Source organism: Suricata suricatta, chromosome 11 (genome assembly GCF_006229205.1).
Source record: "Suricata suricatta isolate VVHF042 chromosome 11, meerkat_22Aug2017_6uvM2_HiC, whole genome shotgun sequence".
Classification (NCBI taxonomy): domain Eukaryota; kingdom Metazoa; phylum Chordata; class Mammalia; order Carnivora; family Herpestidae; genus Suricata; species Suricata suricatta.
In genome coordinates this window covers 96377339-96402405 of record NC_043710.1, presented here as the reverse complement: position 1 = coordinate 96402405, position 25067 = coordinate 96377339, and the positions used below count along the sequence as shown (strand labels likewise).

Here is a 25067-nt window from a genome sequence, read left to right as displayed (position 1 = left end):
CAGTGCTGTGTTACATAAAAGTGGCAGTAGGGGGTGTCCTTGTCTTGGTGCCATTTAGGGGGAAAGCTTTCATCTTTTCATCAACCAGTGTATGTTCGCTGTAGGAGTGTCCTACATGGGGGTTGTTATGTTGACGTATGTTTCTTTCCTACCCCCTCTCTTGAGAGTTCTTTAAAATCAGATACAGATGTTGAATTTTGTTAAATGCTATTTCTCCATCTATTGAGATGATAATCGGATTTTTAACTTCTAGTTAAGTGATGTACCACATGGATTTGCAGATGTTGAATCCTCTTTACATTCCTGGAATAAACCACCCTTTATCATGAGTTATCATCCTTTTAATGTATTATTGTGTTTGTTAACTTTTTTGTTTGTTAGCATTTATTTTGTTGATAGTTTCTGCATCTATCTATGTTTATTAGTGATATTAGTCTGTAATTTTTTGTAGTCAAGTGCTCCACCACTGAGCCTGTAATTTTTTTGTAATGTTCTTCTCTGCTTTTGTTATCAGGCTGATGCTGGCCTTGCAAAGGGTGTTTAGAAGCTTTCATTCTCCTTCAATGTTGTGGAAGAATTTGAGAAGGATAGTTATTAACTCTTGTTTGAATGTTTGGTAGATTAATCCGGGGCCTGTATATTTTTTCTTTGAGATTATTACTCTCCTATTTTTTGTTACTAATTAAGTGTCATCTTTTCAGTTCAGTTTTAGTGAACTTCTTAGCTTTTGCTTATCTAGAAAACTCTTTCTTTCATTCAGTTCTTAATGATAACCTTGCCAGGCAGAGCATTCTTGGTTGGCGGTTTCTTTCCTTTTAGCACTGTGAATGTGTCCTGCCATGCTCTGATAGCCTCATGGGGTTTCCCCTGTATGTGACAGGTTGTTTTTTTTCTGTCTGCTTTAGGGTTCCCTCTTAATCCTTAACTTTTACCATTTTAATTATAATAGATCTTGGTGTAGATCTCTTTGGTTTCATCTTATTTGGGGCTTTGCTGGCTTTCCTGGCCCTGCCCTTGTCCAGATTAGGAAGTTTTCACCCATTATTTTTTCTAACAAGTTTTTTGCCCCTTTATCTCATTCTTCTCCTTCTAGGACCCCTATAATGTGGATATTATTCTGCTTGGTTTCAGCCTCTAGGTCTTTTAAGATATATTTACTTCTTTTAATTCCTTTTTCTCTTTGTTGCTGTCTGGGAGAATTACGTTGCTTTGTCTACCGGCTCAGTGATCTGTTCTTTTGCCTTTATCCAGTCTGCTGTTAAACCTCTCTAGTGTATTTCTAGTGCAGTTACTGTATTCTTTAGCTCTGTGACTTGTGTTTGGTGCTTTCTTATATTTTTTATCTTTTTGTCAAAGTTCTCATGTATTTATCCCTCTTTGCCTGAGTTCTGTATCATCCTTATGACCGTTTGAATTCTTTATCAGCTATATATTTAGCTTTGTTTCATTCAATTATTTTCTGAAGTTCTGTCTTGTTCTTTCCTTTGGAACGTATTCCTCTATGTCCTCGTTTTGCCTGATGATCTGTGTTTATTTCTCTGTACTAGGTCAAGCAGCTTCCTCTCCCATCCTTGGAGGAGTGATCTTATGTAGATTATTAATGGATCCCAGGTGCACAATCCCCCATGGGAGGGTGAGGAGTCTGTGGGCTTCGTGCACCCCTCGGCTGTAGTAGAGCCCGGCTGCGGTGTGAGGTGGGTGGGACACCCACCCAGCTGTTGATCAGCTGAAGCCAATGGGGAGGAAAGAGGGAAAGCGTGCGCCCCCAGCTGGCTGTGACGTGGCTGTGTCGAGATGGGGTGGGGTACTTGCTTGGCTCTTGGATACGTGGCTGTGGTACCTGGGGCAAGACACCCTGTCACTATTTGCCGGCTACAGCCTAGTGCGCTGGGGCGTGCTTGGCCCTGCTAGTGTTGGCATTAGCAAGAACTGCACCTGCTAGTGTCGGCATTAGCAAGGTAGAATGAGATTGCAGAAATGACACCCACCAGTGGTTTGTCCCCAGTAAGAGTCCTGACTTGTCCCTGTCTTTCCAGCTGTCAATTTAAGACTAGCAAGTAGGTCTCCTTCAGCAGTGGTCTAGTGGCTCTTCAGACTGCTGCTTTTGCACTTGGTCTGGGGTGAGTGTGTGCTTCAAGAGCAGTTCTTCTGTTCCATATGGTTCTGGTTCTGGTTCCCTGCTCAAGTCTTCATTATTCGTCAAAGCCCAAAACTTTCAGGGCTGTGTCTTTGGTGCAGGGCCCAAGGGTTGGGGTACATAATGGGGAGGGGACACATCCCTTGGGGGTCCCTCCTGATTGTGGGGGTTTTAGCAAGGGCACTCTACCTCCTCCTATGCATCTTGAGGGAGCTCTTTTAACCTTTTTTGAGGAGCCACAGTTCACTGAGTTTTCAGGACTTTTTTCAAGGACATTATTCCATATGTAGCCATAGATTTGTTGTGTCCATGGAACAAGGTGACTTTAGGATTTTCCTACACTGCTACCTTGAAATACCTCCTGCTAATGTTTTAATAATTACCTTTTTTCCGTTTTTACAGCTTTATTGAAGTTAGTTGATATTTAGTAAACTGCACACATTTAGATGGTATGATTTGATAAGGCTTTATATATATGTAAACACACACCTGTTAGAGCTTCACAACATCAAGATCGTGAATATTCCCATAGCCCTGAAGTTTTCTTTAACACCAGAGTCTCTTCCTCCTGTCCCTACTCCCCTGTCCCCTGCAACTACTGATTGTTCTTTCGTCATTTGCAGATTGATGTACATTTTCTAGAGTTTTACATAAAAGGATTATTCAGTTAAGTACTCTCCTCTGGCTTGTTGCTGAACATAATTATGACAAGGGTCCTGTGTGTTGTGTGTATCAGGAGTTGGTTCTGTTTTCCTGCTGAATGGATGTACCACAGTTTGCTTATTCATTGCTCCCTGAAGGAGGCTCCTATTGTTTTCAGTTTGAGGCTTTACTAAAATGAAGCTGCATGACCATGTGCACATTTTTCTCTTTGTGTGAGCACACACTTTTATTTCTCTTGTGCAGGTACTTAGTGGATGATACTACAGCTACATTTTTAACTTGTAATTAACTTAAATTTAAATTAAATTAAATTTAATTAACTGCCATTCTGTCTTCAAACGTGGTAGATAATAAATTGGAAACAACAGATAAAAGTGTTAGGAGGCATAATGTCTTTTTATTTGTGGGATTGGATGTGTATGTATAACAGTGTATTTAACCAAAGTTGTATATAAAACATTACTATGCATTATTTGTAATTGAGTGTTCAGCCTTCTACCTCAGTATTTCAAACTGGTATATTTTTTAGTCCTAGTAAAATTGAAATATCCTTTGATGAGAGGGAAGTTTATTTTTAATTTTCTTAATTAGATTGTATAAGCTAGGAGATCTCCTGAGATTTTAATTTCAGGCTTTTAATATATTGCTTTGAAAAAAATGATGATGTGAGCTCTTAACATGGTGGAGTAACTACATTTCCCTTTTGATCTTGAGTGAAATCTCATCTCACAAATCACAGTTTGGTCTTGTGTGTGAGTAGCATAAATACTTTTGTTGAAAGACTTGAGAGACATAGAGAAGGGGTGTTTCCTCCTTATTAACATAAAGGTGAACTTGCATGTGCTCTTCTAGGACCCGTTCTCACGTGTGAGTGACTGCTTCCTTTTTGTGGTACGTGGGAGACAAGTATGGCTTCTTAGACTCTGTTGCACTGGGGATGCACCCCATGGGAGCATGAAGATCTTAGGTGTGGGGGTGAGAGTATTGGAATATTTTAAGGGCTCCCAAGAAACTGTTGAAAAAAGACATAATAATTGAGCTGAAGGTAAAATATATTATTATGTAATAAGTTTCTATTTCAAATGCAAGTAGAAAAATATATAGTTTATGTAGCATGAATATAATATATGAAAATATTATGAGTTACTTCATTTTTTGGTAAATTATTGTCTGAGAAAAACGATTTAAGACTTTTTCCTTTTCCAATCTTTCTACATTTAACTGCCTTTTCTTGTTTTCTTGGGATAGCTAGATCCTTGTGTGCATTGTTGAGTAAAAGTCATGATAGTCAGCATTCCTATCTGGCTCCGATTTTAAAGGCTTTCTAACATTTGAATTCAGATTTTAATATCTGCTTGTGTTTTGTGGATACCACTTATAAGACTGCATTAATCTGCCTGGGTTTTTTTTTTAAACAGTACACAGATCTTTCTTGACTTATAGTGGTGTTATATCTTGGTCAGCCAACCCTAAGCTGAGAATATTTTAAGTGGAAAATGCATTTAATACACCTGATCTATTAAACATCATAGCTTATTTCGCCTCCCTTCAGCCTGCTCAAAACACTTATGTGAGTGTCAGACACAGTCCTCCAGTGCAAAGCCCATTGTAGAATAAGGTGTCGAATGTGTCCTGTAGCCATGGAGTACTGCTCTGACCGTGAACACTGTGGTTGTGAGTGTGTTGGTCATTCTCCCTTGCAATACACTTGTATGCCACACGGCCACCCAGCTTCCTGAGGGAGCATCGTGGCATATGTCGGGAGCCCAGGAGAAGATCAGAATTTGGTATGTGGTTCCTACTGAGTGTGTATCGTGTTTCAGTATTGTCAAATTGAAAAATGTTCAGTAGAGCTGTCCCAAGCTGGGGGCCATCTGCCACAGACAGGGTGGCTTAAACTACAGAAATGTATTTTTTCACAGTCCTGGAGGCTAGGAGTCTGAGATCAAGGGGCAAGTTTGTTCAATTTTTTTGGTGCTTGTAGATGGCAGTCTTCTCACTGTGGCCTCACATGGCTTTTCCTCTGTGCGTGTTTGCAGACAGACCAAGATTGATTTAGAGCATTCTGGTGTCTCCTCTTCTGTGGATCCTGGCCCCATCAGATCAGAGCCCCACATTTAGGACCTCATTTAGCCTTAACTACTTCCTCAGAGGCCCATCTCCAAATGCAGGGGACAGGAGCTTCACCTCTCAATTTGGGGGCGGGGGTTCAAACATTCAACCCACATCATGGGTTTAAGGAGTTTTTTTTCTGTTTTTGATGATTCTGTTAGTCTTTGCTGCGCAGCAAACCATCCCAAAACTTTGTGACTTGAAAGAGTCATATTGCCTGACTTTTTTTTTAGGATTCTGAGGGTTGGCTGGGTTATTTCTTTTTGTTTTCATCAGTTTCCCACGTGAGGCTGCCTTCATTGCAGAGTTGACTGGGCCCGAAGGCTCCCTGTGGCCTTCCTCATGTTTGCAGACGACCCTGGCTGCTGGCTGGGGTGACTTGGTTCCATCTCCCAGAGGCTGGCGTGCTGTTTCAGGGCCCCAAGGCCGGAGCAGGAACTCCTGATTCTCTGAGCGAAGGCTTTGGAAGCCACATATCACTTCTGCCATGTTATTGTAGGCAAAGTGTGTCAGCAGAGGAGCCTGGCTTGCCGGTAGCAGAGAAGCAGACCCCTCTGGGTGCCGGCGGAGTGGCAGATCTATGTTGCGGATTGTGTTTTTTCCTCTCATCTGTTTATGTGGTGACTTACCTTTCCTGTGGTTACACAGTACATTCTAAGTTGTCATATAGATCTTTTTAGGAGATGGATTGATAGTTATTTATTTGTGTCTGTGTTCAGGACTACAGTTGATCCTTGAAGGTCTATTATTTCTGGTACAATGTTTTTCCTAGCCTCTGTTACTTGACTCCTTTTCTAGTCCCTCATGGGTTCGTGTGATACCTGAATTCCTGTGATGGTAGAACCCTCAAGTGAGCTGCTGGTGTCTGGGGTTTCTGTTAAAATAGTGTTTTTTAACTTTCTATTTAATTTTTTAAACTATGGGCTCAATTTAGTTTTGCTGTTATTTCTTGAGGCTCTTGTATTAGTATATATATATCTAGGAATTTCTCTTGGCCAAATTTGTGATTTTTTTATGGCATAAAACTACTCAAAATAATGTCATTAATGTAATCTTTAAGTCTCTCCTGTATCTGTAATTATATTCCTTTAAAAATTGGATTTTTAGGGGCGCCTGGGTGGCTCAGTCATTTAAGCACTCGACTTTGACTCAGGTCACGAACTCACGGTTCGTGGGTTGGAGCCCCACGTCAGGCTCTGTGCTGACAGCTCGGATCCTGGAGCCTGCTTCAGATTCTGTGTCTCCCTTGCTCTCTGCCTCCTTCCCTACTCATGCTCTGTCTCTCTCTCTTACTCTCAAAAATAAATAAACATTAAAATTTTTTTAAAAAATTGGATTTTTAAAATAAACTTTTACCTCATTTTATCTTTATGTATCACCCAGTCTACTCAGAAATCTCATGACTTTGTTAGTCCTTTCAGTAAACTGACTTTTTTTTAGAGAGAGCATGAGCAGGGGAAGGGGCAAAGAGAGAGTGAGCCAGAGAATCCCAAGCAGGCTCCTCACTGTCAGCGCAGAGCCTGATGCAGGGCTTGAACTCACAACTGTGAGATCATGACCTGAGCTGAAATCAAGAGTCAGACACTTAACTGACTGAGCCATTCAGGTGCCCATGAATTTTGTTTTTTTATCTGCTCTCTTTTTTATCAGTTTTCTTTTTAGTAAATTTTTTTTTTCCTGTTACTTCCAACTAAATTCTCAACTTTGTAATTTAAGTTTGGCTCAATTTTAAATTTTGTGTCTTTGTAAACATAAGCCTTTATTGCTGTAATTTTCCTCCAACGTCTCATTCACTAAAGTTTCATGGTGTTGATTATGGAATTTTCATGATGACGGTGTTTCCAGCAGCCCATGCTGTCACCTCAAAGCCACGGTGGAGCAAAGCGTGTGTCTGTCTTTCCAATCTGGTTTTATGGGTCTTAACTGTGGAACTCTGACCCTTAGGAATTAGGCTCACATGGGGGACATTTTACAGAATAATTGACCAGAATTGTTCACAAGTGTCAAGGGTATGACAGCCTTCCCTTGACTGTCACTGTTTCGGTTGGGACTATGGATAAATTACAACTCCATAAATCCAGTGTTCTCCTTAAACAGAAAAAGAACATTTATGGGAAAATTGGCGAAGTTGAAATAAGACACGTAGTAGCCTGGTTAGTAGTCCTTTGCCTTTGTTAATTTCCTGGGTTGGTCACTGTGCGCTGCTTGTCATTCAGGATAACACGTCAACAAAGCAAGCTCCAGGCCCTTAGGGAAGGGCAGACGTCACAGGGCACATGCCACCTCTGGACGTGTGTAGGTCTAGGTGAGCCCTCGGCTCACTCGAGGCCTTGAATCACGATGTGCTGTGAGACTATGAGAATGCTGTATTAACTACACCGGAATTAAGATTAAAACCTGAATAATAACAATACAGATTTCCCTTAATGTTCCTGGTCCCTCATTCATAAATTTTAAAAGGTTTTTGTTGATTCTGTTGTGTGATCATGATTTTTACACATACAGTGTTATAGGATTTCTCCAGACATTTAGTCTGCTGCGTCCCCTGGACAAATATGTCATTTATTTAGTTTCTCTGACAGTCCATTTTCTCACTATAAGTTGAGTGTTTGTTTTCAGATTCTGTATTCCCTCTCATTCCAAAAAGGATTACACCAGAGGTGACTTAGAAAATATAAGACGTCTGTCAGTGCAACACCAGTACTTGAGGAATCCAGCCACAGAGCAAATGGGGGAAGGAAAGGAAAACTAGGGAAGCATTTTATGGCAAAAGAAGACAAAAAACAATGAAGCAGATGTGTTGTTTGTAGAAAATCTCATCCTCTTTGACACCATTTTAAAGAGTGTTAGCGAATAAAGTAGTTCCTAATTGGTTTAAAAGATAAATAATGGAAAGATTTTATTACCTATGCTTTTTAAAAAGATATGCAAGATTTTGTAAAAACGAAAGATGGCCTACAGTTCTAAGTTATAGGTCTATCCTCAGTGTAAAAATGTTTCATTTTATATTTGAACTCTTTTTATGAATTTGTATATTAAAGATGATAGCATATTATTATAGTGTTATTAAGAAAAGCAAACCTTACATATTATTTTTCTAGGACAGAAAACATGGCCTTTTGAGCTGGCCAGTATTTTATTCTTAAAATAGTTCTTAGTATCTTGTAGAAAAGTTTGAATCTTTTTTCCTTTAGACATCCTTTTGCATTATTTGTTTTCTAGCATGTTTGACAAATTAAAATGACAAATAAGTGATAGCTAATGTTACCAGAGTTAAAATAGCACTTCTGACTACCAACTAGCGATGTTGTGTGCTGTAGCAAAGCTGATAAATTAGCTGCTGTTGTAGGGTTCAGCTGGAGCAAATGAAAATAATTTATCAGAATAACAAAGAAAATGAAACCCTGAATCACCAGGATTTTTTCAAGATTAGAGAATCAATCAAAAGCTCTAGACGCAACTGAAGTTTTACAGCATGATTGCGGATGTTTAACAATTGAGTAGTGTGTTGATTTTGAAAGATTTATGGCCCTTATTTTTTTAAGAGCTTTGCTAATACAAGGATCCAGCAAATATGAAATGTAGCCCAATCTGTTAAAGGAAAAACGCTTTACATCTTTCAAAAAATAAAATAAATTTAGTCAACATACTGCAAAGGTTGATGTTTAAAATAGTAGCTTGGGAAGACACATGCCTTTTGTTTTGGATTTATTTTATGTCAGATAAGCAATGAGAGCACAATTTTGACATTTAGTTAAAGTATTTGTAAAGAACAGCCTGCAGATACCACACTGATTTTATACACACACCTGATACCTACACCCCAGCATTAGCACACTCGTTACGTCTGCCTTCTTCCTGGCGAAGGACTAGCAAGTCATTGATTGATAGTGAGATGCTGGGCATCAGCAGAAAGTCACAGAAGTGGGGCCCGAAGTGAGGAAGCGGGCAGCACTGTGTACCTCCCCTCGTGTGCACCCACCTTGTGTGCCTCACTCACCTCCAGTAGCCTCCCAGGGGGTGCCTCCCGTCGTGTGCACCCACCTTGTGTGCCTCACTCACCTCCAGTAGCCTCCCCTCGTGTGCCTCCCCTCGTGTGCACCCACCGTCTGTGCGTCTTTCATTAGAGTCTTAGTGCAGAGGAAACATTTCCATGGCAACTTAAAATTAATACAGAGCCTCAACACTTGGGTTTGTAATAATTTGTATCAGCAAATAACAATTTAAAATTGTTTTACTCTTTGATGTTGGTTTGGCATGCTATTTACTATCTTTCCTACCATTTCCTCTTTTCAGAAAACTACCTTTAATCAGCATTTTGAAATTATAAAGTTTAATCAAACCAAAAAAATTTTTTTTAATTTTTTGACTGCTTCAGTAAATCAGTTACATATTAAACCAATTGAACAGAGATAATGGAATTAAAACTTATGTTTGGTCTTTATTTTTATAAAACAAATATAGCTGTTTTTGGATCCATACTATTTCTCTCTGTTCTTTTTTGCTACTTACTATTTCATTTTTCTTTCAGGTTATTTCACAGTTGAGGATCTTGGGCAGATCAGTAACAGCTGGTTGCAAGTTTGATAGAGAAATCTGGTCTAATGAACTGTCCCCTGTCCTCAATCTCTGGAAGAAACTAAACCAGGTTAGTACTGGAACAGTATTCTGATTGGGTCCCCTTTTCTCTCCCTGTCCTTTTTTCCCCAGTTTTATCCCCCAGTTGTCCCTGTTGGTAAAATTCTGCATTGATCTGCCTTTAATGTACACCAGTATCTTGGAAGGAGGTGAGGACATAATAGTAAAAGAAGCAGATGAGCCCAGGAAGCAGGGTGACCCCTGGAATTATACCTGGTGATGTGCCGGGGCGTCCCTGTGCCTGCTGTGCATCGGTGTGCTCTTTGCTGGCCTTCTCTCTCCTCTGTCAAGGCAGTGACGGCTGGTAAAGGTGGTATTTTCACAGGACTCAAAGTGCTGAGGAAACCCGGTCCCTCAGCTGGAATCCACCTGGTTTTGTATTGCAGACCAGTTATGGTAGCGAGTGTAGTAGTTGCTTGCTCACTAGGCAGCCATCAGCATTTTGTGATTCCTGTTCTTATTGAGTAGGGATTTATGTATACAGTCCATCAGTTTAGTATTGCTGTAGAAATGTCTGTAGATCAGATCTAACCTTTTAAAATAAGGGAAGTCCAACAAAGCTGATTTCAGAACCTATGAAAAAGGTTAAAATTTTCTAAAAATTCAAAATTCTCAAACCATACAGTATTGTGATTTTGAGTTGTTAGGACATTCTCAACAATTGGGGAGTGTCAGGAGTGCCAGTAAGCACTGACCCCCAACTAACTGGCATCACCACTTCTATTTGGGTCATCCCACTGATAAAGCTGGACACTGTCAGTGGGAGGAGAAAGTAGAGCATGAACAGTGCCACGTCCTCCAGTGTCCCTCGCTGACCGCCCCTCAGCCTGAGACACACGATGCCATGTCCCCAGGTGTCCCACCACGTCCCCCGGCATCCCACGCCATGTGCCCTCCAGCCTAAGAAGCACAGGTAATCACCTTGCACTTATTCTTGGCTGTGGAATCATGGTCCTGATCCATTCTTTGTACTAGTTCATAGTGAAGTTACTATTCTTATCCACTCTGTTCTTAGACCAGCCTTTGCTTTTCTTTAATAACCAGTAGGGGAAGTATGGTAAGTTAAATGCATTTAGTGCCACAATCCTTTATTATACACAGATGTTTTACCACATTTCTCTTTCAGAAGACTTGATTTTACAAAGAAATTGTATTTTATAAATTTTAAAACCTGTGTTATGTTTAGAATTAGGTTTTTGAGCTGTGTTCACATTGTTTGAAACTAAAAAAAGATAGAAAATGATCATGCTTTTGGGGTTAATTTGCAGCTTTTATGCATCATAAACTGGTTTTATCATAACCTTCCACAGAAACGGGGAAGAAAAAACTACTTCCGCTTTGTAAAGTGGACTTGAATGCAGGACAATATCAGTAAGAATGGTTGGCCAGCGCTGACATCTATTTAGTGCGTAGGCACTAACAGTGTGAACTTCCTTTTGTGTGAAATGTAGTCGTGGCACTGGGAGCTGCTGGACAGTCAGGGTCCTCTCAGGTGGTGTCAGATGGGTGGGTGGAAGAAAGAGGCCCGTTCCACACTGCTGGATGTCTGTCTGGAGGGAATATAAGGATTACGTTCCATTATGAAGACAGGACCAGTGCAGTAGCTCAAGGTGTGTGGAATGGCAATTTCAAGTTTTTAGGGCCGTGTGTGTGTGTGTGTGTGTGTGTGTGTGTGTGTGTGAGAGAGAGAGAGAGAGAGAGAGAGAGAGAGAGAGAGAGAATATGAGTGTACACACAAGCATGCTCCAAGACTGGACACAGACCTCATAGTCTTTTACTTTGGGTAGTATGGACACTTTAACAGTATTTGTTCTTCTAATTCATGAGCATGGAATGTTTTTCCTTTTTCCTTCTTGTATCAATTTCAGTTTCTTTCATCAGTACTTTTTATGGTTTTCAGAGTACAGGTCTTTCACCTTCGTGGCTGAGTTTATTCCTAGGTATTTGATTATTTTTAGTACAGTTGTAAATGGCACTGTTTTCTTAATTTCTCTTTCTGTTACTTCATTGTTAGTGTGGAGAATTGCAACTGATTTCTGTATATTGATTTTATATTCTGCAACCTTACTAAATTCATTTATCAAACAGTTTTTTGGTGGAGTCCTTTGGGTTTTCTATATATTGTATCATATCATTTGCAAATAGCAAAAGTTTATTTCTTTCTTATGAAGTTGGATGCCTTTTATTTCTTTTTCTTGTCTGATTGCTTTGCCTGACAGTAGTATGTTGAGTAGAAGTGATGAGAGTGGATATCCTCCTCTTCCTGAACGCAGGGTAAGGCTCTCAGTTCACAGTTAAGTGTGGTGTTATCTTGCATTTTTTTATGTAAGGCGTTTATTATGTGGAGGTAGTATTTTACCTCTAAACCTACTTTGTTGAGGGCTTTCATCATGAATGGATGTAGTACTTTGTCGCACAGTTTTTCTACATCTACAGAAATGACCCTGTGGTTTTTATCCTTTGTCTTGTTGATGTGCTGTATCATGTTGATTGATTTGTAAATATTGAACCATTCTTGCATCCCAGGAATAAATCCTACTTGATGGTGGTGAATTAAATATATAATTGGATTCAGTTTGCTAATATGTTGTTGAGGATTTTTGTATTGATGCTCATCAGAGATATTGGCATGTAGTTCTTTCTTTTCATGGTGTCTTTATCTGGATTTGGGATCAGGGTCATTCTGGCCTCATAGAATGAATATGGGGATTTTTCTTCCTTCTCTGTTTTTTGGAATAGTTGGAGAAGAATAGGTATTAACTCTTCTTTTTTTGGTAGAATTCATGTGTGAAGCCATCTTGTCCTGGACATTTGTTTACTGGGAATTTTTTGATTACTGATTCAGGTTCATGGCTGGTAATCAGTCTGTTCAAATTTTCTATTTCTTTCTGCTTCAATTTTGGGAGGTGATATGTTTCTAGGACTTTATCCATTTCTTCCCAGTTGTCCAATTTGTTGGCATATAATTTTTCATAATATTCTCTTATAATTGTTTGTATTTCTGTGGTATCAGTTGTTATTTTTCCTGTTTCATTTCTGATTTTGTTTGAGTTCTTTCTCTCTCTCTCTTTCTCTCTCTCTATGAGTCTGGCTAAGGGTTTTCCATTTTTTTTTTTTTGAACTTTTCAAAGAACCACCTCCTGGTTTCATTGATCTCTTTTATTGTTTCTTTAGTTTCTGTATCACTTATTTCTGTTTTCATCTTTATATTTTCTTCCTTTTATTGATTTTGGGATTGTTTGTTCTTTTTCTAGCTCCTTTGGATGTAAGATTATCATCTGTCTTTTTAGTGAAGAAGTTCCCTGTTTAGTTCAATTCTTATTTCTTTGTAACTTATTTATATTTTCCCTCTAAGAGAATTCTGTCTCTGAGTTCCTTAAATTTCACCATAATATAAATAGGTGTGGATTTTTTTTTGTATCTATTCTGTTTGATAATCTGAGCACTTGCAATTCCAAGTGCCATCCTTTCTACTAAAACTTGTTGAACTCTGTTTCCCACATCAACTGGACTACATGCTGTGTAATATCAGGTACCTTCCTATCCATGGGCGTGGCTTACCACCACTGTTTTCAGCCCTGAAGTGGTGATAAGTTGTTGAACAGTGATCCATTCAGGGCACTAGTAAAAGTCAGCAACCAAAAGTTCTCCCCAGCCTGGCCCCATCCATGGCACCCAGTCCTCCTCAGCTGCGGGTCGCCACACCCTGCCACGTCCAAGGGTCTCCCACGTGTCTCCCGTTCTTGATGTGCCATCTTCTGGCTTAGTATTCTCTTGTTTGGTCCAAGACGGGATTCACAAGTGGGAGATAGTTTGCTATCTTGTCCAGAAGCCAGCATGACTTTTAAAACTTTATTCTAACTTTTCTTTGTAAGATAAATGTAGATTATTTTAAAGTTACCATTATATTAAATTTGTACTGGCCATATATATTAATGTATCGAGTATTTTACATTTCATTCCATTACAATTTTTTATTTATCCCTGCCATTTTCTTCCTGAATTTATTGCTGTAATATAGACTTATGTTCTTTCATATGGATTATAACAGAAAACTTCAAATTTGACTCTCCTTCTAATATATACTTCCTCAAATCATATTTCATATTATTATCACATTTATTTTACTAAAGAAAACATGTTTTGATCACATGGCTCCATATCCAGCCTTACAGCTCAGCATCTTCCCAGTAAAGCAGACTGAAGTGTTGTGTGAACAAACCACTGCAGATTTGTGTGCGAGGACTTCCCGAGTCTGGTTCCTGTCTCCTTGGGTCTGCTCGCCATAGGAGCAAGCAGTAATGGACAGATAAGGTCCCTGTGTGTGATTCATTTCCCTCTCCTTGTTTCCCAAGTATTTATCTATAACTTGCATAACAATGCTCATGAAGGTCATATTTTAACTAGGCAAATTAAGATATGGCCCTGAGGAATAGGAATTCTATTTTGTAAGGGTTTTAAAATTTATGCATATAAATGTTTCAAATGAAACAACTTAGTACTACATTTATTTTAGGTTGTCATCATTATTTCTATCAGGTTATAGTTAATTACTAGCTAAACTTAAAGACTAATTATACCTAAGCAATAATAATAATTTTATGAAAAGTAACTACTAGGGAGTCATCCAGGTCCTAATCTTTCCCCACTAAATAGCTAGGAGACATTAACGGAACCACTTCTGGACTTTATCTTAGCTTTTTCTTATGTAAAAAAGAATGTTAGGGGCACCTGGGTGGCTCAGTCACTTGAGCGTCCAGCTTCGGCTCAGGTCATAATCTCGTGGTTTGTGGGTTTGGGCCCCTCATTGGGCTCTGTGCTGACAGCTAGCTCAGAGCCTGGAGCCTGCTTCAGATTCTGTATCTCTCTCTCTGACCCTCCCCTGCTCACGCTGCGTGTCTCTCTCTCTCTCTCTCTCTCTCTCTCTCTCTCTCTCTCTCTCTCTCTCTCTCAAAAATAAAACATTAGAAAAAAAATTTTTTTAAAGGAATGTTAAACTCTTCTCTGCATTCATTCATTAATTCAATTTTCATTCATCAAGTATCTGTCTATGTTCCTCTTACATGCTACATGCTATGATTTATTAAGAGTTGATAACATTACTCAACAAATATAGATATTACAATGTTTTTTGGGGGAGCCCAGGTGAAGGAATGTTTAATTCTGCTGAGAGGAAGCCAGGGCAGGTTACATGATGAGTAAGAAATTCTCTAGATTAAGAAAAGGTATGGTGTTGCAGAGAGATGGAAGAGTCTGCCATGTCTGTTATTTCAACCTGCAAGGGATGAAAAATGCTTAAAACAGATTGCCTAGATGGAGGGTCAAAAGTCTTCTGCAGGACCAGGCTGGAGTGGGTCCACTTCATCCTCCAGAGCAAGAGAGGCGTCCAAGACGTCTCCCACGCAGAACCCATCAACGTAGGACTCTTGTGCCAATCTCATAAAACATGGATGTGAATAGTTTCAAAAACACAAACTCTAAAGAGATTGAAATTTTGTTCTTAATTTTTTAAAGATTTGTGGCTTTGTAAAAGCTTAGTGTACCAAGCCCTAATGGTACCGATAACATGGCTGTGTTCAAGTCTCTAAATTTTTAGTGACTGCATTAGTGATTATATCTATTTCAGGAAAAAATACATATAAATATGTAATTATAACTTTTATCATCACTTTGTTAATCATTTATGTCATGTCATTTTTTAAATAGTTCAGATGCATAATTTAGTAACATCTCTTATTTTTGTGACATTTTTCTTAGGATCTTGACTAAGAATAGTAATTTGAAAAACAATAATTTAATGAGCAGAATATTGAAAGTTTAACAAATAGAAGACCTTACCTCATTTCATATTATGCATGTTTGCATTTGAAAGATCAGTTCATGCTTTAAACTTATTATTGCGTGAGCTACCACTCATCACTTTTCAATACCTGGTTGATGGTGATACCTGATAAAAATTCCTGACATTCGGACCAATTTACATCTCCTTTATATGGCTGGAGAACTCACAATAACTCTCACTGAAATTACCCATCTGATAAGTGGTACATATAAACTATCTCTTTTAGGCTGGTAGAATTGTTGGGGGAAAAGTTGGTGATAGCGTTTTTTCTGAACGACAATTGAACTGTTGATCTGGTAACTATTTTACTGTTCCTTTTTCCAGATGGTAGATTGGATGTTTGTCATGTTAATCTTGTAGACTCAATAGCTTGATCTTAAAATAATGCATTGCAATTAAAATAGAGAATTTTAGAATAAATAATAAGATTCAGACTTTCTAATATTCTTAAACTAAAATTATCTTTTAAATTTATTATTCTGACTGTTTTTCAATTTTCTTCCCTTTTAATTAAGGTGAAATCATATAAGATTACTGTATCCTGGTTTCAGAAAATTTAACATAGGGAACACATCTATAATATGTACCTTTGTTGGATACAAGTATTTCTCAATTGTTCTTGGAGCTGTTTTGTTTGTTTTGTGCCTTTTCTTTCCGAACATCTAAAACTCCTCAAGTATGATCCTCTGTCTCATTGAGTCTCCAGTGGAAGATGTCCTTTGGAATTTAGTTCTTAGTAAAGTTTTACTAACCACCCCTCCCAACCTCCCCTGCCCCCAAACCCAGACCTTTTGATGACAAGGAGTGTGTCTTGCAGTAACTTACATTCTGTCTGTTCCACTGCAGACAGTGCACTAGAAAACACTAGGTATTTCAACAGATGATTTAATATAGGGAATTGGTTATAGAGACGTTGCCGGGCCAGAAAACACAAAAAGGAAGAATTGGAGGCAGATCTTCGCAGGAAGCAACCACCTTTCCTTTTGGCTGGGGGACTGCCGGAGGAGTCTGAGGTGAACAGCAGGCAGAGCCTCAGGGAAGGGCCCGCAGGGGTAGGGGGCTCAGGTGCAGGAGGGCGCTGCCCCTTCGGAAGCGAGGTAGCCTCTGCAGCTGACAGCTGTTGACAGGGGCACCCGTGGGAGAAGCCGCTGGGCTTTTCTTTCTCCTCTGGAAATTCCAGGTGGCAGAACTGCATGGGGCCGCAGCTGACGAAGAGACCCTCACTTTGGGAAGTCTCAGCCTGGGCGTCACAGAGCTGCAGAAAGAATAGAAAAGTGGGTTGATTGGAGCTGAGGAACTGTCTCCCCTCCAGGAGCTGGGCGTGCTTCTCCTTTCTTCTTCCTTCTGCTCTGTCTGCCTCTGGACTGGGGTTTTACTTCAGGGATTCCCCTCTCCTCTTTTTCTTAACTTAAACACAGTTTCAACTGTATACCTCAAATTTTTACTTTTGTGCTTTCATTACTCTGTTTTAGATTTCTAAATTGTGTTATGATTTCAATTTCCATAATGCATTTTTATTCATGAGAGGCTTGCCTGGCTACTTTGTAGTCACGGATTTCTACTCTATGTTGTGATCAGAGAATGCTGTCCTGTGACACTCATCTTTTCAGACTTGTTGAGACCTGCCTTATGGGCTAGTGTATCTTTATGAAATACCGTTATGAAAATGTTTTCCATGTTATCTTTGAAAAGAATGTGTATTGTGCTGTGATTGACTGCCACGTTCAAATTACGTTCTTTAAGATTTTTAAATGTTTTGTTCACAACTCATACATTTACAAAATGGCTTTTTACTGTCAGTTTTTGAATTATATGAAATCAAAACACTAGGGCCCAAACTCAACTCAGAGATCATTCATGACTTGAGCCGAAGTCAGAGGCTTAACTGACTGAGCCACCAGCCAGGCACTCCAATAATTTTTAATTTTTTAAAGTTTGGTTTTTTTTCCAGATCTTCTTGTTTTTTAAAGAATCTGTCAGTTTTAGAAACACCATAATTGCTTTGTTTGTGTGTGATTATTCCAATATCTGAAGTCTTTGTGAATTTGATCCTTTCCTCATTGTATATGATAACTTGATGGTGCCTTATTTACTTGTATAGGATTTGGATTTTTTTAAACCATGACCTGTAATTATTTCGGTAACTTAGAGTTATTGGTAGCCTAGAATTCAAATGTATTGTGCCAGTCGGTTTAGAATGTAGGGTTGGGGCAGCATCATGCACCTCTCAAATACTTTGAGATGCCACTAGTCTGGAACTATACAAATAAATTATTCTCTTGATGTTTATTAGAACCTCCAAAGTAGTACACACAGACTTAACAGTAAAGTGCCAACTGTGATAATTATTTTTTTGAGGAGAGAGTTCTAAATATACACTCCCCATTCCAGTTACTACCAAATTTTGACTATGCAATTTCCCTAATAGTCCTTGGACAGAAGTGAAGGCAGCTTATTTCTGTTTCACTCTTCTACTGACAGTGTAATCATTCAGGATTTCAGTATGGGGGGGGGGCATCTATTTGCCCTCTCCGTTGACCAGATAGTGGACCTTACCCCTGGTCTCACAGCCCACATCTGTGAGTGCAGAAGCTCAGGCTCACCAGCGTGGTGAGCTTCGGGGCCTTGCTCATCATTCTCTCACTTGCAGTGCAGGGACACAAAACCCTTTCTAGATTTCTCAGTGTTACCATAAAAAGCCCAAGTCTTATTTCACATACCACGAGAATTAGCATTGGAGCCATTTGTCTAGATAATTGCTCTGATCAGAAAGGATAATAAAACCGTTATTATTTCTTGGAGAGGACCCAAGGTTAGACCTGACTCATTCCTAAGCCCCAAGGTGCTGGGGAGACCAGAGCATTCTTTCTGGTTTTTTACAGATTGTAAAGGTTAAAGCCCAAACTTAAATTGTCTTGGCTCCTGGAGAGATTTTTATTTACACACCCACCACCGTGTTGGTTAGAATTCAAGCCCATTACATCTCCTAGAACAGTATCTTTGGAGGGAGATAGAAAGTCTGTAGAAGCAGAGCATGACCAGGCTCCTGTCCCCTGGTCCCCTGTGTCCCTCACCCTGGGGGATCTGGCTGACCTGGCCTCCCGAAGGGAAGGCCTTGGACAAGGGACAAGGACAGGAACAACACACTTATTACTTACTGTGTGGTCATTAATAAGTGAGATTTCTAATCCAGAATACCTTGTGTTTGCATTCAGGATGATTTTAATAAAGATGAAAATTGAATACTCAGCACTTCATTGCTGAATAATTCTTTCTCTCAAGGTTGCTTTCAGGTGTGTTGAAGAACATGCTTTAATATTTTATTCAACGTAGTAGTTTACAGCAGAAAATAGAAGCAGAAACTATTTCTCACTTTGAGCACTTGCAAAATAAGTTGTATGTCCCGTAAGTGATTGCACTTTGTAGCCTGCCCTGCTCTGTTCAGTAACGTAGTCAGTGTTGGAATTGTTCTCACTGGCTCTGTGCCCTGAAACAAACCTGAGTGCTCTGTGTAGCCTCAACGTCATGAACCAGTTCACTCACTACAGACTTGCAAACAGCGTGCACACACACCAGCTTCTTGTGCTGTCCTGTTGTTTTTCTGAGACATTTCATTGTCGTATCATTTTTAGCAGGGCACAGAAGAAAAGACAAGTCAGCCAGTTATAAATTTTCAGGTCCAGGGACGTTTGTTCATTGTTTGGAATCCACTCTTCTCTCTCTGCTTTTTGTGTTGCTGAAGCTGTTGGTATGTAACAAGATAACTTCACATATAACTCATATTGGCCTGGCACATGCTCCCGCCCCTAGAATGTTAGTCATTCCTGCCTTAAATCCCGTGGTCTGTTAGGTGTCCCAGAGCAAGCCTGTGGTGGCTGCGTCATCCTTAGCTGCGCAGAGCAGCAGGGCCGTGCCGTCGGCCCGGTCACGGAGCAGATTGCCTGTGCAGGGCCATCCCTGTCCCCCAGTCACGAGCAGATCACCTCTGAAAGTCACTTGCCCAGGAGTAAATATGGTCTTTTAATGTTCTGTTTGTACAAGGGACAAATTAAAAAAAATTAACATCTTATTGTACATACCCAATTTGATGTGAAAATGGCTGTCAAAGAATCTAGGGGTGTGGACAAGGGGAAGGTGCCATTTGCAGTGACTCGGCCAGCTGTGCCTTCCTCCTTGGGCAGTTGCCGGCTGTACAACAGTGGACATCTTAGGTTTGTACATCTAAGTTACATTTTCAAGGCATGTAAAATTAGCAAATAACTTATATTTAAAACAAAAGCTCCTTTTTTTTTATTAGCCTCCCTAGGTTCCTCTCAGTTTTCTTCAAAGAAGATATAACGTGCCCCACCCCTCCGTCCTCCCTTTGTTTCAGCCTTGACTTTGCTTGCTGTCCTTGTCATGAGCAGGGCTATGTCCTGCATTGTAATTTTTCAACACGTGTGATCTAAACAGTTTATTGGGTGATGAGCACACACCTGTCTGGTTGAGCTCTGCTTGCTCCATTAATATTAATTATAACTAATTGTAACTAAACTAAATGAAACTAAATGTAACCAAACTACATGAAATGGGCTTAAAACAGGTCTGGTTTGGTTTCCTTTGATCCATTCAGTAAATTGGCATGGTCCTAGGAATAGTCGTTTCCAAGTTTAGTAAAGCTGTGTTTGACAAATAAGTGGCATTAAATTCAGTGAAATAAATGACAGAGCAGCTGTCTGTCTTGGGAAGTGGTCTGTCCGATCTCTCTGCCCTTAGAACTTGCTTTTAGAACTTAATCCTGTTTTATTTTCTGTGTCCTGCCTTTCCTCTCCCTTCCATAGTCTTGTCAGAAATCTACTTCTGGTGAGACATAATTTCTTTCAGGAATGTCAAACTTTTAATCTTTCTCATTAAGAATTTATTTATACATGCATGCATTACACATACATGGCACATACGTGTGTGTGATTAGGAATGCATTTGTATATGTATTACATGTACATGTTGCATGTGTGTGTCTGATTAGGAATGCTTTTACATATTACACGTACCGTTACATACGTATGTCTGATTAAGAACACACACATATATATATATTGTATGTGTTACATATGTGTGTCTGATTAGGAATGCATTTATGTATGTATTACATGTATGTGGTACATGTATCTGATTAAGAATGTTTATATATGTATTACACATATATAGTACGTGTGTCTGATTAAGAATGTTTATATATGTATTACACATATTCAGTACATGTGTCTGATTAGGAATGCATTTATATATAACACGTACGTGGTACATACACGTGTCTGATTAAGAATGTGTTTATGTATGTATTACACGTACATGTTACGTGTGTGTGTTTGACCGAAAGAGCCGTCCCCCTGTTGTCTCTGAACGACAGCACCTGTTCTCTACCTTGGAATCTCTTAGGTTCTGGCCGCTGGAAAAAAAACCATTGCCTCCTATCCGGAGGCCCAGCAGGATCCGCACTACCCTGGAGTCTCTCTCATCTGCTGTGTGCCCTCCCTGACCCTGTCCGTGATCAGGAGAATGGAGCGCTCCATTAGTGAAGCCCTAAGTCACACACTCATTTCTGTAGTTGAGTGGCGTACACTCTTGGTTTGGGCTTAGTCATAGGGACTAAGACTTGGGAAAGGCTGTTTCTGTCACAGAGAGATTTTAGGAAATAAAGATCTGAGAAGAATGAAAAGTTACCTGAGGGCAAAAGTAAACTTTCTGCCACATGGAGATGAAGATATTACCCCCTTTTCTGTAACCTTTGTAGAACCATCTACCTGTTGTGTCTGTTTCTGGTTTCCTTTTTTGCTTTTTAAAATGATTGTATGTTGAGTCTTTTAATATCTTCCTTATCCTAGAAAAAGTATCTTGGACAAAGACATGGTCATGTGACCAAGAAAAACCCACCACCTCTGTGCACTTGTTGGTCACTGTTGGTGTGCGCCGTGGGTAAATGCGCCAGAGACGTTGTCTTACCGGTGTCATTGAGTCGCAGATCAGGAAAGGGCCTTGATGTCACGTAGACCAGTCCACGAGTCAGTGATGTGATCCCTGAGAGCCTGGCAAACTGCCGCCCAAGGGGCACATCTGCCCTCATTTTCTGGAAGTAGTTTATTGAAACCCCACCTCACCTGTCTGCTTCTGTGCCTTCTGTGGCCGCTTAGACATCACAAAAACGCAGTCGAGTAATTATGGCAGAGAACTTAGGACCCACAAAGCCTGGCATGTGTGCTTGCTGGACCTTTGTGGGCAAACATGCTAACCTCTGGCCTAGTCAATGCTGAAATTTCCATGGGTGACAAAAATCCTCTCTGAGAAGGAACCATTTCCTAAAATCTCTATTAAAAATAAAACAACACTCGTTTCATGAATCATCTGTTTTCCTTAAGTTTAATACAGTATCCTGCTTAGAAAAGATTTTAGTTAAAACACAAAACCCTGGATTCACACCTGTATTGTACCCAGTTAAGTTAGCTTTTCTTGTCTAAAAGGTAATCCTTGCTTAATAGTAAAGATTTAAATATCCACAACCTTTGCCCCCAGCAGCTCCATAATGACATGATTTTCTCTGAATATACTTAGCTTTTTAATGACAAGATGAACTTCAGAATGTCAAAGCCATTCTTCAATGAAACACAATTTACTCAAATATATTTAATCATTAGAAAAAGGCTCTTCTTTAAAAATAAACAACTGTAATCCCTCTGTAGTTTCAACAGAAATTATGCTGTATGGGTGTTGTAATTTATTCATGGTGATTTTAGCTCGTACATATTTGAATTCAATATCTGTTCACATTTGTTTGAAAGCGAGATTTTTTTCTCTGCATTCATAGGGTAGCTGTCCTGTGCTCTCTGCATTGGCTCACAGGGGCCTCTGTTCCCCCTTTTCCTGCTGTGTGGACCTCTGCTCCTCAGCGTGGCCCCCCAAACCACTTTCCACCCCCTGAACCCCCTTCCTGTGTGCTTCCAGATGTAACACATGTGGCCACCATGGGTCAACAGGGTTTCCAAGCAGCACGCGACCACAGAAGGTCTTAGTAGCTTGTGAGGTGTTGCGGTGTCAGTGGTTTGTGCAGCCTTTGCAGCAGGATGACATGGCTTACTGTTCTTCTAGAACTCAAACCTGATCCATCAGAAGGTGTCTCCGCCTAAGGATCGACAAGGGTCTCCAGTACTGTCCTTTATCGTCCTGGAGCAGTTCAATGCTGTCCGCTTGGTGCAGAGTGTCCACCAGTCTCTTGCCGCTCTCAGCAAAGTCATCAGAGGGACTACCTTACTGAGTGCAGAAGTACAGAAACTCGCGAGTGCTTTACTAAACCAAAAGGTAAGCCTGATTAAAGACACGTGTTTTTATTTCATTATTGAAAGTTTCATATTGAAGTGAAACTTCATGTATGTTTGTCAAGTCTTGCAGTCAATAGTAACAGAAAATCCAAGGCCAACTGGCTGAAGCCAGATAGGAATTCATTGGCTGCTGTACATGGAGGATGCGGGGGAGCCAGCCTGAAGTTGGCTTAATGCAGGGGCTTGAAACTGTCTTTATGGTCTTAGCTTGTGTTATTTATCCACCTCTCTAGTCATGTTGTATGTGAGTGCACACACACATACATGGGTGAATATATTCACATATGTGTGTATGTGGATGTATGTGTGGATGGATGTGTATATGTGTAAATGTATGTGTGTATATATGTATGGATATGTATATGCATGCATGTGTATGTGTATTGTGTGTGTATATGTGTGTGTGTATGTATGCATGTATGGGTGGATATGTATGTGTGTGTGTGTATACGTGTGTGTATATGTGTGTGTATGTGTGTTTATATGTATACTGATTTCACTTTGGGGCAGGTTCTCTGTACATGGTGGTGTCCTGGCAGTCTGAGTCTTATTATCCTCTGAGCTTCAAGTCCAACAGAAAGGAAACCTTTTTCCTGGTAACTCAAGCAAAAATCTTGGGATTAGCTTTAATCCAAACTGGTTGGCTTGTGTAGTCCCTTGATCATTCTCTGGGCAGGATTTGCAAAGCTCTCATTGGCTAGGGCTTCACCTGAATGCCCGTCCTGGCAGCTGGAGATCGATTCAGCTTCATCTGTTAACATGTACACTGCAAGAAAGGGAAGTATGGTTCTCCAGTGGAAAAATCAAGGTACTTTTAGCAGAAGAAAGGGAAATCAGCATGTCTCTTGCTGAATAAATCATTTTAAATGTCAGTAAAATCCATGTATTACAGATCTCTGGTAGAAACACAACAATTAGAGGATCTGCCATAGATTTACTTTAGTGTTTGGAGAATATAAATCCTGCAGAACTTAGCATCTGGAAAAGATTTCACAGCATTCTGTAGGAATTTACACAGAAAAGAGTTTTGTTTTCCCATTGCCCCGACCCTGTTTACCCTCATACAGAGAAAATGCTGATGTTCGACTTAAAATCTTGTCTGTTTGAACATAAAAGATAGCGTTACTAGAACTACGTGAATCAATCATAATCAAAGTACTGTAGTAAGTAGTATATTATGCTATAGGTTGTATCTAATTTATTTTTAATGTAAAATAGATACATTACCTATCATGAAAGATTCTTAGCATTTCAAGGAATCACAGGATTGTAAGAGCTTTGGAGAACTCTACATTAATTAGCTCATTAATCACCACATTAACAATACAAGGTGGTGCTACTGTTCTGCTGTTCTCGGTGAGCATCCTGAGACAGAGCCGTGTGAGGTAACGTACCCAGAGGCTTACCCATATACCGGTAGACGTGGAGTCAGGACTTGAACCTAGGCAGGTCTACTTTCCGTAATAAATATAAAGGATTTAAATCGATCAAAATTTTAATCTTCATGAAAGTGCATTTCTTTAAAACCCAACTACATGCTGCCTAAGGGCAAGATATCTGGTATTACGTTTAATTACAGTTGAATTAAATGACAGAGGAGACTAGCACTGATTGAGGAACACCACTTGTGCAGTAGAGAACAAGAGTTCAATGGGACTCGTGTATAGTGAAGTGTAGACAATTAAGCTTAGATCAGATTTTCAGGCTTTCAAAAAGCCAAAGAAAAGGTGTTGGGATTAAATTCTATAGGCAATAAGAATATTTTTAGATAGAAATACTGGCACAAAATGGCGAAGAATATGGCCTGTGGAATAGGTCTGTCTGCCACTTAGTAGCTGTGTGCCGGTCACATAAACCTCTCTAAACTTTGCTTTTATGTTTTTTGGGGGTTTTTTCTATAATATTTTATTTTCAAATTGTTTTTCATACAACACCCAGTGCTCTTCCCCTTAAGTGCCCTCCTCCATCACCACCATCTCTTTTCCCCCCTCCCCCTTCCCCTTCAACCCTCAGTTCATTCTCAGCATTCAATAGTCTCTCAAGTTTTGCATCCCTCTCTCTCCCCAACTCTCTTTCCCTCTTCCCCTCCCCCTGGTCCTCCATTAGGTTTCTCCTGTTTTCCTGTTAGACCTATGAGTGCAAACATATGGTTTCTGTCCTTCTCTGCCTGGCTTATTTTGCTTAGCATGACACCCTCGAGGTCCATCCACTTTCCTACAAAGGGCCATATGTCATTCCCTCTCATTGCCATGTAGTACTCCATTGTGTATATATACCACATCTTCTTGATGCACTCATTAGGTGATGGACATTTAGTCTCTTT

At 39.8% G+C, this 25067-nt stretch overlaps 1 protein-coding gene across 2 annotated transcripts in view; it reads left to right on the top strand.

Annotated features, from left to right (window-relative positions):
* DYNC2H1 (dynein cytoplasmic 2 heavy chain 1) overlaps positions 1 to 25067 on the top strand; it is a 312370-nt gene that overhangs the window by 221471 nt on the left and 65832 nt on the right. For both annotated transcript variants that reach the window (XM_029956592.1, XM_029956591.1), the window contains 2 exons: positions 9444 to 9560; positions 22515 to 22724. In XM_029956592.1, coding sequence (XP_029812452.1) covers positions 9444 to 9560; positions 22515 to 22724 — 327 coding nt within the window. The remainder of the gene's footprint in view (positions 1 to 9443; positions 9561 to 22514; positions 22725 to 25067) is intronic.